Source organism: Ciona robusta, chromosome 10 (assembly GCF_009617815.1).
Source record: "Ciona robusta chromosome 10, ASM961781v2".
Classification (NCBI taxonomy): Eukaryota; Metazoa; Chordata; class Ascidiacea; order Phlebobranchia; family Cionidae; genus Ciona; species Ciona robusta.
This window is the reverse complement of record NC_143244.1, coordinates 7,877,926-7,894,358: the sequence shown is the minus strand read 5'-3', so window position 1 is coordinate 7,894,358 and position 16,433 is coordinate 7,877,926. Positions and strand designations below refer to the sequence as shown.

Here is a 16,433-nt window from a genome sequence, read left to right as displayed (position 1 = left end):
ATTGTTTTAATAAATGTATCTTCCCATTGTATTCCAAAAGCAAAATTGAATGGTATGTATGTTAAGACACATGTGCTGTACAAAATGTAATTAAAGAAACGACCAATACAAAGGAGTGGCCACCAAACTTACTTCAATTCAATTGTTTTTTTTTAGAAAATGATGCTAAAGCCACCACAGTAAATGCAGTTGGTACAAAACCACTCACAATAATCGATGAGACAACAGAGGGAAACAATGGGGTTGTTAAGATGAACTTCAACCATGTTTACGTTTATAGTTCTGTCCATCTTCGTATGGTGGGAACGAATCTAACCTTGGAGGTAAAACATATTATGTGCCATATATATTTTGTTGTTTTAATGGCGATGTTTAATGTTTTAGATGTTGTGTAATATTTATTTAGTAATTTATTATTATGTCTAACAAGTTGAACAGTTACACCATACCCTATATATACATAGCCAATTGCTTATAAAGGTTTTTAAAATCTATGTTAAATCTATTAACTACTTCTAAAATAGCTATTGTATAGATCTATGCATTTAGATGTAAGACCGTATACAAAGTCAATGTTTTTAAATCCAATATTTCTTGGTGAACTATTTTATCAGCCTACCGCATACATGACTATTTTAAACCTTGTACTTTTTCAGGTTGAGAAATTGTACAGCGAGCCTGAAGCCCTGATTGAATTACAAGATGGCCAAATGTTGATCTTGGAAGACAACGAACAAAACTCTGTGCTAAGTTGTAGCTTCTGGCTTGCCCCTGCAGCTGAGATGAGATTGCCAGCAACTGTATCCTTGCAAGGACCAGATAACAAACTCTCTGGTAAGTGTTAATATTTAATGTTTTATAAATTGGTATTAAGTGCGACCTTGAATGACCTTTAGTCAGTTTTTAGTAACTATTGCAGATGTTTTGTTTAACAGTAAATAAGCCTTAGCAGGTCATACAAAAACCAACAATTTAATTAAAAGCTAATAAACCCGACACAAAACAAATCATTTAATGGTTAAAATGTAAAGTTATAGCTTTCAATTTGAGGCTTTGAATTGACATGAAGCCAATGTTATCTACACAAGAGAAATGTTACAATAACTTTTATTTTCTTATTACAGGTTTGATCATCAATGTATTTGAGCTCGTGGTGTCCAGCGGACAATCTGTAGTGTTTTCATCAGATGGTAGAACTGGAACTTTTATAGATGGAGAATATTGTGTGTTAACTGAACCTGGGAAATATTCATTCACAACTCTAACCATCAAGGACAATGCTTATGTTAAGTTTCTAAGCGGAGAAAACACCGGGCTTGACAATCCTATGTCTATAGGTATGATGGTATCATATTCTAGTGTTTATTATTTTAGCTGCAGCCTAGTGTTGGGGCATTCACATTCTAACCATATGGTATCGGGTTCAAGACTCACTGCTGCTACTTTGTTTAAGTTCACATCTTTGGGCATCGCATTTAACAGTAATTGTTTAAATCCAAAGAATACTAGATTCGCCCCTTCATGCTGTTACCATGGTAGGCGGGAGTGATCTTGGGCAAAGTTACTTACATCCATGTTTGAAACTCTCTTGCCTTAAACAGAGATATAAAATACTTTTATTTAATGATCATATTATTCAGGAAAACTGGAAATATTCTATGGTGGAAGATTGGTTGGAGAAACCCTTGCTATTCAAGGAAATGAGGTTGTTCTACATGCTGGTTCACATATAAGTGTGAACGCTGGTGGTTATAAAGCACAACGTGGTCCAGGACAAGGTCTTCAGGTAAGCTTATGGAAACTGCTGTAATATCAAGTCTGCCTACACTATTCAATTACAGCACATGGCTAGATGTGTTGTTGGGCAGGACACTTAACGGCGATTGCTCCAACCCAGTGGTCACTAAAGTGTTGTCCAATTTGTTAGCAATATATTAAGAATAAGGAAAAACTTCCAAAATATTAATCACACCCAAAGTTGCAAGAAGTTTAAATTATTATATCACACAATCAAATAGTATCAAAACTTCAAACATTTTATATCTTTTATATTCTTAGGTCAATGGTGTCGGTTATGGTGCTGGCCACGCTGGGTATGGAGGTTACAACCCACAATATGAGGCTCGTGCACCATGGTACGGAGACATGGCTAATGTAACACAGCCTGGTAGTGGTGGAGGGAACTCTACTACTGGTAGTGGTGGTTCTGGTGGTGGATTGTTGTCCATTGTTATGAGCAACCAACTTCAAATTGAAGGTAGAAGGTTCATTTGAATTATTAATATTATTTCTAGGGTTCTAAATCTTTTGAGATATACCCCTATTTAATATTTCTAAAACCTATGGCTGTAAGATCAGCTATGTTGGCAGTTCTGTTAGTGGATCTGCACCAATATAAATCACTGATGCAAATGGGAAATAGTCTAACAATACTATATTTAGTTTAAGGTTGAAAATTCTGTTTAGGTTTAAAAAGTCTGTGTATTTTATTTTATTCATTGAATTGACCCTTTTAGTGTAATTTCAAGTGTTGTATAAATTTTAAGTAATATTTTCAAAAACTGGTATGTAACAAGCGCAAATTGTTAGTTACCTAAAAATTCACGAACCTAAATAAAACTTGTAAATTTTTTGCAATAGGTTCCATCACAGCTGATGGTGAAGCTGGTATAGCTACTAACAGTGGTGGTGGTAGTGGTGGAGGGGTGTATGTTAAAGTAGGCAGAGTTACCGGCCATGGTTTGATATCTGCTTGTGGGGGGAGTGGTAATAGTCGAGGTACTGGAGGCAGCGGTGGTAAAGTTTCAATTCAAACCAAAGAAAGGTAGGGAATACATTATACTGTGTGTTTGTTATTTATTTTTTATTAACGCAAAATGGTTTGTTAGTTTTATACTTACAGTAACTCTTTGATTTACTGTTTCCAGTTAACCGAAAATTGTTTCTGTTTTTTCTTTCCCAACTAGACCAATTAATACTTTAATAAATTTCACATGAACTCGAAAAGATTTTTTTGTTATTAATGTTTTATTTTCACAGTTGGAGCTACCAAGGCAGTGTTCAATTACATGGTGGAGCAAGTAATGTAGATTCTGTATCCGGTGCTGGTGGTATCATGGTTCTAAGGGACAGAATAGGAACTGGTTACACTAAAATCCAAGTTACAATTGACGCACGAAACTTGGCTGATTCTGTAAAAGAAGTCGCCCCGTCTGTATTGAACGGAACGAACCCATCCACTTATCATATTGACGTACTTCACATACTTGGTAAGAATGCTAACTGGTATTTAAAAGCTGCCATGTATAGCATTGCTTGCAAACTTCACTTTATATGTTATATGTTTTAATCAATATTTTCCTTCTATGTTGTATCTAGTGTTCAGTTATTTTCAGTGCATATGATGCACAATAGGGCATTATTAATCATTACTGTATTTTCCACTTCCAACGTTCTTTCTTTGCTAGGCAATGCACGAGTGACTGTTGAATCCACCAACTCAGACGTTTATATTCAAGAAGTCAAAGCTGTTTCTGGTTGGATTGAAATATGCAATGGCCAGCGCTGGTGGTTGTCTGATGATAAACAGACATTGTTGGTCCCATACAACCTTCATATCCATGAAGATGGTATAGCCAATTTCCCAAACTCCATAACACTGCATAACTCCAAAATTGAAGTCTTTGGTAAGAATAAAAATACGACTTTTAAAATATTGTTCTATTTTAATATAATAATTTGGGTGTTGCAGCCATTGTATGCTCTTAAATATGGCACTTTACGACAACTGCCCAAACCCAGTAGTCGGTAAAGGCGAGGACACAAGGTGTATGAATCATAACAACTGTGTTATAATGATTGTCCTTGCCCCGCAAAGATAAAAGAGTTTTTTTCTTTTACTATTTCAGGAAAACTCTTCACTGCAAACATGGTGTTGGGCGCACAATCGAATGTAACTTTACATCCAAATTCTCAACTTTTATCACGACAATATGAAGACTTACGAACCTGCAATGCAATGAACACATTCACTGCTAAAGCTACTTCTGTATTCACAAGTCTACAAGCCTTCTGCTTCACTGTAACCACATTCACACTGAAGAGTGGAGCCACTACATCATTCCCCTCAGTTAAACTAACAGCCAGCAAGCTTGTGTTAGAACAGAATGCTGTTATAAGTGTGAGTGGTAAAGTTACCACAGAAGTACCCTTGGATCGTTTACCACCAAGTGGCTCAAACCAAGTATTTGCTGGAGGCGCTCATGCTAGTTTAGGTGGAGGATGGTACTCTACACAAACCAACGTTGACACTTGTCTGAGATCATTTGGATCTTATAAAACTCCTCAAATAGCTGGCCATGCTGGTATAGGACACACAACCTCAAATGCTGGATCAACTATAGAGATCACTGCCCATGCTGTTGTAAATGATGGTGAAATCAAATCTGATGGAAGCAACGTTGAACTAAGGAGTTCTGATTATTCCAGCAGTGGCAATAGTGGTGCAGGAGCTGGTTCAGGTGGAAGTATTTGGATCAAGGCTTCTGGTTCCTTTGATGGCCATGGCAGGGTATCGGCTAATGGTGGTTCATGTAAGATCGTGGATTATACAACACTTAATGATGATGATAGAACCAAGATGGTGGATGTAGCAACTACAAGGTGTGGGAGTGGAAGTGGTGGAAGAATCGCAATTCATTCACCAAAGGAACATAATAGGTTTACTGGAAAATACAGGTATTTAAACTCAAAACATGTAAATTTATCTAGTTTAAAAATCTAATTTAAATAATGTAATTTAAAAGCTGGTAAATTTAAACAACACAATTCTAAGTGCATAGAATAGTTTAGCCATAGCATCATTTTTCATTATTTTCCATGTCTTTATTGTATTTTTTAATAGAAAACCTGTGTTATAACTTCTTAATCCTCCAACCACAAAGACATTCACATTAAATGTTAATTTCCTTCCAGTGCGAATGGTGGTGGATCAAGCAACCCTAGTTACGATCATGTAGCTTCATCTGGTTTAGCTGGTGGACCTGGATCTGTGTTTATTGCTGACACGACTATCGACTACAAGACCCTTATTATAAAGAATGAGAACGGACAACAGAGGTTCTGCTACCCCATCATAGATGATCGGCTCATGAGTGGTTTCACCATCGAAGAACTTCACCTTAATGATTCAGTAAGGGTGAATTTGGTTCATGAGAATTCAACCAACCTTCAACTTCAAGTCAATGAACTGATCGGAGATGGTTCAGGTAAACTTATTTGAATATTTATGATGTATGGATAAAATTGTACAACCAGGTGTCATACATGTTACTTAGCTGATTGTTTATTGTTAGCGACTTCACAGCACATAGTTTGTAAACAATGTGCTACACCCTATTATTCCTACCTTACAACAGTTTCCTTGACCACTTAATATACTTTTATTTCTACCAGGTGTCATACATGTCACTGCCAACAACACTGTAACATTCCAACCTGATGTTAAAGGAAACGATACAAGTTCAAAACCAAGAGTTAATTTCGAAGTTGAATTTAATGGTGTTCTTGTTTTAGCAACTCATACTCACATAGTAGGAACTGGTACACCAGCTCTAAGGCTGGAAGGTGAAATACATGATGTACAACACCTTGTACTCGGTCAAAGCACTAAAGCTGTGTTTGGTTCAACTGGACGCATTTTGCCGTATTCAGAATATGAAACCACTGTCAATCAAAATGAACAGTTTGGTTTGGTGGAGCTCGCTACTTTCCAAATGGATGCTGGAAGCCAAATGCTCTTCCCTGCTAACACTGGAGCCAAACTTATAACCGGAGGTTTCAGGGTGAAAACTGGTGCTGAGATCACAGCAGATTTTATTCGAGTTCAAACTGGAAGTCTTCACATTGAACCTGGGAGTATTGTAACATCATCGGGTGTAGATCGTTCAACTTCTACTTCAAGAAGGTTTTACGATGAGGAAGATCTGCTTGAAGGTGAAGGGGGAGGTCATGGTAGTGTTGGTGGATCAAGATACGTAAGTTTATTATTCAATGCAACTTTTTTGTTTGTTTACTTGTAGTGTGGGGTAATGACTGTTGTTATAACACGGGTGTTTTGTTCCACACACGTTGTGCCAGCTTACAAGTTACCACGTATGTAACTTATATATTCTTGCATGGCAGCAACAGTCACTATTACACTGGTGTTCTGATTTATACACCTTGTGCCCACTAAGGAGTTTCCACATATGTGATTGCTTCAACCCCCTGGTCACAAATAAATTAAGTAAATTTCCATTTATACAGAAAAATAATTACTCCCAAAGTTGCGTGTTACAGGATACCTCACAGTAGTATAAAGCTACATATGTTGCATTATAAAAAAATCATGCTATATCTCAGTATATCTATATTGCCCTATATTACAACTCTTTATATAGATTTTTACAAACATTATATTTTAGACCCCAAGAGGTGGAATAGCCCATGGAAGGATTGAAAACCCTGAAGAGTTTGGAACATCCGGTGGCAACCATAGACCTCACCCTCTAGTGCAGAATGTACCAACCGGTGGTCTGGGTGGTGGGTTCATATCATTGCAGATTGGTTCAGAGTTTGTGTTGGATGGTAAACTGAATGTCAATGGAGCTCCTGGTGCAAGCAGCTATGGTGGAAGTGGTGGTGCTGGAGGTTCTATTAATATAAGAGCAAGGTAATTTATAAGTTTGTTTTGTTTGTCAAATAACTTAAGACTCCTCAACATACACGTGGATCCGCAGGTGGCATTCTTTAAGTTTAAAACTTCTATTTCAAACTTTTGCATGACATATTCTAAAACATTTGGCTGATTTTGAAATGTTTAAGAAACAATGTGTTACGCCCTATTATTCTTGCCTTTCTTTTCTTCACCTATCCCAAATTGTACCAACTGTCGGATGATACTGCAATTAATTAATTAAAAAAACTATTATAAAATTCTATAAAAAAAATCTTTTAGTTTTGGTAAAAAAATTGGTATTAAAATCCGTTAAATTTAATGTAAAATTAGATAGACGAGCATTTGGCTGTATATAAGTGGTGAAATGTACAAATTATGGTGTATTAACAGTTAATACATTACAGGATAATGACTGGGTATGGAGAAGTCACTGCAAATGGTGGTCAAGGCACAAAGAAATATAATTCCAACTTACAGTTTGGTGGTGGATCTGGTGGAAGGGTTGCGTTTAATATCTCCACCAGTTACCGATATAAGGTAAATAGAGATTTATATTATGTCTATGATCAATTTAGCCCCATTTGCTGTTTGCTATGTGATTTCTATTAGCGAGATGAAACTCTGGTCTTACCTATCTTGCATCAATCATGTATCTGTTAGTTTAATATATAAACTCTTGCTGCCAAATTTAAAACCACAACTATTTCGAATAATGTCCTTTTTAAATTGTGAGAGTAAAATTACTTTTATTTTTTGACATTCACTTATTCTGATAAAGGCAACTTGAATAGGGTGTCAAAACTCTTCTTTGTAAAAATATAGGCATATACCGACTATGTTAAAATTGCTCCATTTTTGAACTTGCATATTTTAGTTTAAAATTAAACAATATTTTTCCAGGGCAAAGTAAATGCAGTTGGTGGGAGAGGTTATGCGACAAGTACATATCGTTATTTGCATGGTGGCCCTGGATCTGTGTTTGTTTATAGGATTCGAAACCAACTACCATACAGAACTCTCTATGTAGATGGTGCAAACCTGGATGTTTTCAAATACATCACACTGCTGCCAAACAATCAAAGTAAAATTATATTTGATTTGGTAACATTGGTGCGACAAGGGTCACTACGTATGAAGAAACTGGAATCAGATAATGAAAACAAAACCAACACGTTGCATATACTAAGGATAAGAGGGGACAAGAGTGGTTTAATGAGAGCTTACCAAGCACATAAGTTGATCATAGAAGTTGATAAAAATGGGCTGATGGTTCAAGATGGTCAAGTGTCGTCTAACTCTTCAACGCCAACATTTGCGCGACCATACGTTAACTTTATTGTTGAAACTGGAGGAGAACTTATATTACCAACACGTATTGTAACATCTGGTGCTGGTGTTCCACTTAATTCTGACCCTGAAGATACGGAATCTACTTTCGCTCATGATGAATTCAGATCTGTGTCTTTCCTATTGGATGGCCGCCTTACAAACGTGAATGACTTCCATGTAGGAATAGATGGTTACATTGCTATTGGAGCACAAGCTCATTCTGCTTTGTTGGAGAAAGGGGTTTATGTTGAGATTGGAAAAGCTGGAGAATTCAGATTTGGTGTTTTGGATCTTTATACTGGATCAGTTGTAAGGTTAGTTATGTAGGAGTTTTATTCCTTGAATATCTGTTTTGGCTGGAAATGTATTAAAAATCTGATTAAAAGGGTAAAGAAAATGAATATTGCAAATGCATTAGGTTTAATTTTATTATTGTCTAATGCACAAACGAATAACTGATGTCAAACCAATTAAGATTTTTTATAACTGTTTAATAAAATCATATAGATTTCAAAATTATTTGTATTTTTCCTTACTGCTCTTAATGAAATTTTGTTCTGCAGATTTTTACCTGACTTGGGCATGGTTGGCGGTGTATGCTTGCTACGCTTGCAGTATAACTCTAAACTATCAGCTGAACACTTCTACCTTAAGTTGGGACGCATTGAAATAGATGCAGGTGCTTTGATGACCAGTGCTGGCAGTGACAGGATACGTGACACAATTATCAGTGAAAATGGGAACGCTCAAAATGGTGCTGGAGGTAAAAACATAATTTAATGTTTTTTTATTTAGCATAATAATAACATATGCACATTGAATTTAATTGTAAAATGCATTAAATTTAATTCAACATTTTCTCTTTGGGGAACATACCTTAGCATATTAGCAGTCAAAACACTTTTCCAGCAAAGTTTAGAATTTTTCTAATTTTAATATTTTATCGGGACGTTTATCATATAAAGTTTATATAGTTCACATGTCTATTCAATGCAGCTCTACCCTTCTAAGCTGATCTTCTTACTTTCATTAGGTGGATATGGTTCAAATGGTGGTTACAATGGTGACCAATCAAACAGGGGTCAATACCACGGTACATTGTACCTGCCCAGGAGCAGGGGAGGTGGGGGTTCCATGACGGGACAATCTACTTTAATTAGAGGTGGAAGCAAGATTGAGGTTAAAGCTGCTCAAGCATTTGTACTTGAAGGTAATATAGAATACAGTATAGTAACTAAATCTAAATTTAAATCATAAATTGTGAAAATTAATAGTTTTTTTGTAAGAAAGTGATAACACGTCATGCCTAGTTTTAAATTTTTATAAAAACCTACGATAAATTGTGTTTATCTATCTGATACTGTGTACTTCTAAGTGAGATGTTGCTACCATTGTGGGCAAATGTGTCTGAAATTCTAAAACAATCACCCACAAGTTGCATGCGAGGTAACTCGTAAGCAGGCACGAGTGTATGAAACAAAACACCCAAGCTATAATGACTAATATTTCCCCCCATTTGTGGATAATTTAGTTACATTATTTTACACATCCAGGTCAAATGAGTGTAAATGGCCAATCTACAACAAATGGCAACGGTGGTGGTAGTGGTGGAGCAATATTAATAGTTGCACACCATATATCCGGCCATGGGACTTTATCTTCAGTTGGTGGTGCAGGTGGTAACGGAGGTTCAGGTGGTCGTATTGCACTATACACAAACCAAACAAGCGCTTTCCAGGTTTATATAGAAAATAAAGATGTCAAAAAAATATTTTTTTGTTGAAAATGTTCAATAGAAAACTTAGACTTTTATGCTTGATTTTATATTTGATTTTATATTATTTGTTTAAGTAGTGTAGTGTTTCTATTAGTTTTGTCAAATTTGTCATCATTACTTTTAAGTGTGTTTTATAATTTTTCAATTTCTGATAATTTAAACACATACATACAATATCTATTATTACATCACACAGGGTATGTACAGAGCATATGGTGGCTCAGGTGGTTCATCTACATGCCAAACCTGCCATGGGGCCCCAGGATCTGTATATACACATCAAATGCTATCATCTAATACCAGCACTGATGGCACTGATGGTGTTGAAACAGAGGAGTTACTTATAATTGACGGTGCCGGACGGTCATGGAGCAACAACTATTATGTGTTGGATGAAAAAGATGAGAATGCCACCGACTCCGCACATGTTACAACTCTACAGGAAGTTAACCTTATCAATGGAGCTGCATTGCAATTACCCAGTGATGGGAGGAATAGAAGTTTGAGGATTAATAAGTTAGTTAGTTTATATATTGATGTTATAGTCTTGTGAAGTAGGACAATGTTTAAAAGCAGACCATAGGATACCAGGTTTAAGGCTCTATGCTGCCACTGTGGGTGTGTGTGTACGCTTAATCGAGATAAATTACAATAGTTACTAATGTGTTCTACACCTGTATTACAACCTTAAAAATGCTTGCCGCAAGTGGATAAAGAAGTAACATGTCAAATTGTAATTGGATATTATGTGCTAACGGTATCCATCTTACCCAGCAGTAATATACATATTTTCCTGTTACAGATTATCTGGAGACTTGAGTGGTTTAGTTCACATCATGGAACACCACAAGTATTATTTATCCGTAGCTGAAACCACGGCGACTCTTATTAAACCCCGTACAAGCTTATGGGTTGATGAAGGAGCTATTGCATACTTGGCCACAACAACTGACATTACCGGTATGCCAATTATCATCAAATTAAAATTAAACCCAAATTTTTAAAGAGTAAAATTCTTTGTTATTTTAGTTGGTGGTTTCTGGGTTTTTATTTTGTTTTATGACCCCATTGAGCAATTTTACAATTCTTTTAGTTTTTGACAAAATCAGCAACAATTATGAATTGTAGAAGTTTTAAAATTTTAAGTTTTTTTCAACCCAATTTAGCTTAAGTTACTAACTTATAAAAATCTAGCTGCAAATATATATATTTTAATTCCTTAGGTACAAGAGTTCCGGCCTTACGTTGGTATGGTGAATTAATTGGAGTCCACCATCTGAGGATAGCTGCAACAAGACTTGTTGAGATTGGACCTCAAGCAACCATTAGCCACGCATCTGATGGTGTCATTGAGAAAGGAACACCTGGACATTTCAGGTAACGCATAAAACAAAGGAGGTGGGCATCTTTAAAAGCTATATATATATAATGTTGAAAGTTCATGGCTAAAAATAAGGGTGCTGGTTTGTTTTAACGAATGTTGTTTGGCTGCTAACTCCCTTCTCTTCGTTGTTTTAATTTATTTGATCTTCGCTATTTATATTTGAATGGATAAACTAAACTTAAGATTAGTTAAGTATTTAGTTAATTTAAATAAAACGTTCAGCTAGGAGTTGTCAGCTTACATTAGCCTAATATTATAGTGTTGTTTAAAAATATTCAACCAAATTTAATCAAAAGGTTGTCAACATTTGAGATGGGTTCCCTTTCATCTGCTACATGCCCTCCACCCATGGGCTTTGTGTTCACTGCTGTGTTGTTTGATATGAAGTGGTCATCCACTATGACAGCTGAGTTCTTCACCGTGGTGGCAACAGACATGCATACAGAACCTATGGCAACTTTAAGTTCCAAGGGACGGGGTGTTGAGAGTGGTGGTATAGGAACACCTAGTGTAAGAGGGGCTGGTGCTTCATATGCTACAGTTGGTGGGGCAGGTTGGTGGTCAATATTATTAATTTGTTTTTAAAATAATTCTAATAAGTATAAATGGGCTATTCCCTTTTGCTTCTAATTTACTTTAGCGATTATTTGATATTGTAGGGAAAACATTTTCAAAAACAAAGCTGAATAAGTAGGCAATAAATTATCAGTGTAATAACACACTGGTTTGAGTGCTTAAATAAGCAAAGTAACAAAACACCCGTGTCTTAACGACTGTTATTACTTCACGACGAGAGTATGAAAAGTTTACTTTTATATAGTTAATTACAAATTTATCAGATATTGTTTGTATACAGGCAATGGAGGTGCTTCTAATGGTTTGTTCTATGATTCACTCTACGAACCTACCATGGGTGGATCACGTGGTGGAATTTCATCTAATGGTGTGCCTGGTGCTCGTGGTGGTGGTGTCATAAGGATTATTGTTGGAAGGCTCCTAACATTGGACGGGATACTTGATGCTCGAGGAGATACTTCTACATCAGATGCTGGAGGTGGAAGTGGTGGTGCGATATGGGTCACAACTGGTGGGTTGACTTGGGTTTAGACTTACATGTGTATAAAATAGGAAGTCTGTGTTTGGGTAACTAGTATATGATGTTAACATTACCACAGTGTTGCAACCTTCGTAACCCGAAGACACCAATTTGCTTAATATGTCTACAGTTTTTGGAGTCAAAGGCCATTTATGGCAAGTGGTCACTAATGGGTTGTCCAAATTGTCACCCATATAAAAACAATCACCCACTAAGTTACATATGTGGTAACTTGTAAGCTATTATCACAGACACATCATGGTGCTCAAGACACCTGTGGTACAACTCTATATTACCGTACCTTGCAAGGATAACTAAACTATAACGCTTATCGCAGGCACTTCAAAGGGACATGGTAAAATGGATGTCACTGGTGGTAAAGGTAGTGGTGGTGGCGCAGGTGGTAGGATTGCTCTCCATGCATCTGTTGATAATGTTTTCCGGGGTTCACTGGTTGCTATTGCTGGCACTGGTTACCAAGACACTGGTGGTACAGGAACGGTTTATATAGAAGCTGTAAGAGGAAGTGGTAACTCATCGTATCACTACTCAACATTAATTTTGGACAACCAGGTAAAATTATATTATTATAAATTTAAAACCGCTTTTTAGAAACCAACTTAAATTTAAAACAGATTTGCTAAAGCAGCGTTTTAGATTCATTTTATGTTCTGCAAAAGTTTTAAAATGTATTTAATATTTTGTTGGTAGCAGGTACTTCAATGAAATGAAACCAAAATGTGTTTTAGAATTTCGAAGTATAAACAATATGTTTCTTTTCCAGAATGTTTCTCCACCCAAACCATTCATTCTATCTGAACTAAACCCACGGAATATAATTGCACGAGATGAAGCTTTATTGAACGGAGCTGACTTTGCCTTTGATGAAGTTTCATTATGGAGAGAAGTCAAATTCCAAATAGCTTCCCCCAAACCAATAAATGAAACCGACTTCACAATTTCCCCGGCTACTGTTACAACAGTGAACATACGTGGTGATGGCACTTCACTCTTCTATATCCAGGAAGGCCAAACTTTTTACGTGGAATTCATACCATCTGAAGAAAGGTATCATAACATATTAGATAAAATACTGCAGTACTTTGAATATCTGGTATATTTGGGAAATAAGTTCAAAAGTCCGGCGCCGTGGCGTAGTGGTTAGCGCGCCTGCCTCTAACCATTAGGTAATGGGTTCAAGGCTCGTCGCTGCTACCATTGTGGGCGTATGTGTCCTTGGGCAAGACACTTAACGACAATTGCTTCAACCCAGTGGTCACTAATGGGTTGTCCAAATTATCAGCCATACATAAAAAAAAATGAAAAAATCCCCAAAAAATAATCACCCACAAAGTAACATACATGGCAACTCGTAAGCTGGCACGAGGTGTTAAACCCGTGTGATAACGACTGTCGTTTTCCGGCCACGCGAGGATAAAGTAAGTTACATTCATTCATTCAAAAATCAGGTTGGATAGGCAGAAAATGGATAATATAAATGTAACTGGTGAAATATTTATTACATTAAAAACTATTAAGCCTGGTCTGTATTTAGGATGTATGTGACTTTTTTAGTAAACAAACAATTATATAAGATTATTTTCTCTCCTCAGGCGTTCAGTACCTCCACTTAACTTCCATGTATTGGAACATGGTAGTCTTGTGTTATCTGCTGATACAAGGCTTATTGGAAAGATGGAAACACCCATGGAGTTACATGGGGCATTGCTTGAAGTGTATAATCTAACCATGGCACCATACAAGAACATGATACTTGGAAAACATGCATCGGTTGTTCCAAATACAGCTGCTGTTTCAGCAACAGGTATTTAAATATATGTTTGCATGGTGCATGTAAAATACTAGAGCTATAGCACATTGGTTAGATAGTTTATCTTGTAACTGGAGGATAACAGGTTCAAAGCTTGTTGCTACCACTATTGTGGTCATGTGTCATTGGGCACTTAATTAACTATAACTGCTTCAACCCAGTAGTTATCAAATGGTTGTTCAAGATGGCAATTGTATGAGAAAAAAACTTACACAGTTGCAGTTACATATGTGTTAGATAAAGCTACACATGTGGTAACTCAAAAGGAGATCATAATGAGATGTATAAAGCCACCACATAGGGTGCACATTAAAACAACAATGTTGTAACTCAAGTTACTAAGTAACTCCACCAAGTATTCAAGTAATAATACTTATAACATCTATGTTTAAACTTTCCAGGTTCAAACTTCACATTTGATGTACTTACCATGGAAGCTCGTACAAATATAATATTCGAGTCTACAAAACCACTTCAGATGGAGATAGATGTTCTTACTATGAGGTCACAATCAAGTTTAAGTTGTAATGAATTGGTTCTTTATGTTGGAACAATGAACATGGAAGGAGGGGCTTATGTTGATGTGTCTGGTCTTGGATCGCTACAAGAACAGGTTGGTAATAAAACAATGCGTTTATGGATAAAATTAATTTAGTCATACATTATAAAAAAATGGGAAAACCTCCCAAAAATAAATCACCTATAGAGTTGCTTACTTAAAGTAAGTGTGTGAAACAAAACACTTGTGTTATAATGAACGGTTGGGCACACTGTTTCAATAAACTAATGTTTTTATTCAAATGCATTTTGCCTATTATTCCAACTTTTCGTTAGTACAACCTGTTTTCTGTTATACACCGTTAGTACACAAAAACTGTTTTCTGTCGTTAGTATAACCTGTTTTCTGTTATTTTCGTAAGTACACAAAAACTGTTTTCTGTTATACAACAAACTATCCACAGGGTTTGGGAGCTGGAGTTATATCTAATGGTTATGGAATAGGAGGTGGACATGGTGGTTACGGTGGTGGTAGGAATGATCATTCAACTGCAGGGGAAGCATATGGCTCGTTTAGAAGACCTCAGTTATATGGAAGTGGTGGCGGTGGTTCTCAAGTAAGAATATGGTTTAATCACTTCGCGCCCTGACAAAGTGGTTAGCTTGTATGTCAATGGCTCAGGGTGTATGGGTTCAAGCTTGTCTGTCCTTCGGGAAAACACTTTACTTTAACCCTTCAATCCAATTGTGCTTTATGCATTGTCTTGTCAGCCATACAGTATAAACAAGAATATTAATCACCCCCAAAGTTTCATTTATGCTAATCCATAAGCGAGCGCGAGGTGTATCAAACAGTACACGTGTATTAAAACGACTGTCATTGACCTGTCACACAAGGATAAACAAGTTTTCTATCCAGGGTGGTCGAGGTGGTGGTTGCATCCATCTTAACGTCATTCAATCTTTCCACCATGATGGTTGGTTGCAAGTTAATGGCGGGCAAGCTACTGGTTCAAACCATGGTGGTGGTTCAGCTGGATCTGTTCTCATAATAACAGGTAAAGGGTTTCTATCATATTTTCAGCTTTAAACTAGTCTACTTTGTTGTAGAGGTTAAATCTGAATGATCTACGCATCTTCTTTTAATAAACAATACATTTGTAATATACCAAAAAGCCATGTTACAAATTTATGTTTAATATTAGCACTTGTTTAAACATTTTTTTATTACCAGGCTCTATTACTGGGCATGGTTACATAACAGCAAACGGTGGTAATGGTCATGGACACGGTGGTGGTGGTTCTGGTGGTCGAGTTTCTGTTCATTCAAGCGTGTCTTCGAGGTTTACTGGAATCCTAAAGTAAGAATCTTTAATTTACTGATGTTTGAAATCATTTTTTTCATTAAAAACTCAGGGTCCTTCACTGCAAAGTTAGCAAGTAACGAATGTCTACTTAAATTTTAATAAAAAATCATTTGTGCAGCAAATAGTTGGCACATATGTGTTCAACAGTTGCTCTGACTTTCTCAAATTTCTTTGTGCTTTACATGCACATTTCTTATATGTATTCGTTATAATATGCCTGTTCATTTGTAGTTACCTTATTCATTATAACATGCCCGTTCATTTGTAGTTACCTTTCCATTCATTGTAGCCTTGCTTACATCTATATTACCTTTCAGTGCAATTGGTGGAAGAGGGAATGATGCAACTAAGAATGGTGGAAGTGGAACTGTATTTAATATTGGACAAAACATTGAAAACTACGACGGAAGACAGGTAAGTTCAATTATCAGCA

General features: G+C 36.4%; 1 protein-coding gene across 2 annotated transcripts in view; it reads left to right on the top strand.

Moving 5' to 3' along the window:
- Nucleotides 1-16,433, top strand: part of LOC149730410 (uncharacterized) — a 93,441-nt gene that overhangs the window by 30,215 nt on the left and 46,793 nt on the right. For both annotated transcript variants that reach the window (XM_089887363.1, XM_089887362.1), the window contains exons 61-90: nt 157-323; nt 657-834; nt 1,125-1,337; nt 1,641-1,786; nt 2,059-2,257; nt 2,641-2,824; nt 3,040-3,269; nt 3,468-3,686; nt 3,909-4,737; nt 4,975-5,267; nt 5,455-6,035; nt 6,465-6,712; nt 7,123-7,255; nt 7,619-8,361; nt 8,611-8,810; nt 9,081-9,257; nt 9,601-9,785; nt 10,021-10,340; nt 10,627-10,784; nt 11,048-11,201; nt 11,505-11,761; nt 12,065-12,295; nt 12,642-12,877; nt 13,089-13,372; nt 13,918-14,129; nt 14,537-14,748; nt 15,098-15,250; nt 15,553-15,691; nt 15,868-15,994; nt 16,318-16,414. In XM_089887363.1, coding sequence (XP_089743489.1) covers nt 157-323; nt 657-834; nt 1,125-1,337; nt 1,641-1,786; nt 2,059-2,257; nt 2,641-2,824; nt 3,040-3,269; nt 3,468-3,686; nt 3,909-4,737; nt 4,975-5,267; nt 5,455-6,035; nt 6,465-6,712; nt 7,123-7,255; nt 7,619-8,361; nt 8,611-8,810; nt 9,081-9,257; nt 9,601-9,785; nt 10,021-10,340; nt 10,627-10,784; nt 11,048-11,201; nt 11,505-11,761; nt 12,065-12,295; nt 12,642-12,877; nt 13,089-13,372; nt 13,918-14,129; nt 14,537-14,748; nt 15,098-15,250; nt 15,553-15,691; nt 15,868-15,994; nt 16,318-16,414 — 7,505 coding nt within the window. The remainder of the gene's footprint in view (nt 1-156; nt 324-656; nt 835-1,124; nt 1,338-1,640; nt 1,787-2,058; nt 2,258-2,640; nt 2,825-3,039; nt 3,270-3,467; nt 3,687-3,908; nt 4,738-4,974; nt 5,268-5,454; nt 6,036-6,464; nt 6,713-7,122; nt 7,256-7,618; nt 8,362-8,610; nt 8,811-9,080; nt 9,258-9,600; nt 9,786-10,020; nt 10,341-10,626; nt 10,785-11,047; nt 11,202-11,504; nt 11,762-12,064; nt 12,296-12,641; nt 12,878-13,088; nt 13,373-13,917; nt 14,130-14,536; nt 14,749-15,097; nt 15,251-15,552; nt 15,692-15,867; nt 15,995-16,317; nt 16,415-16,433) is intronic.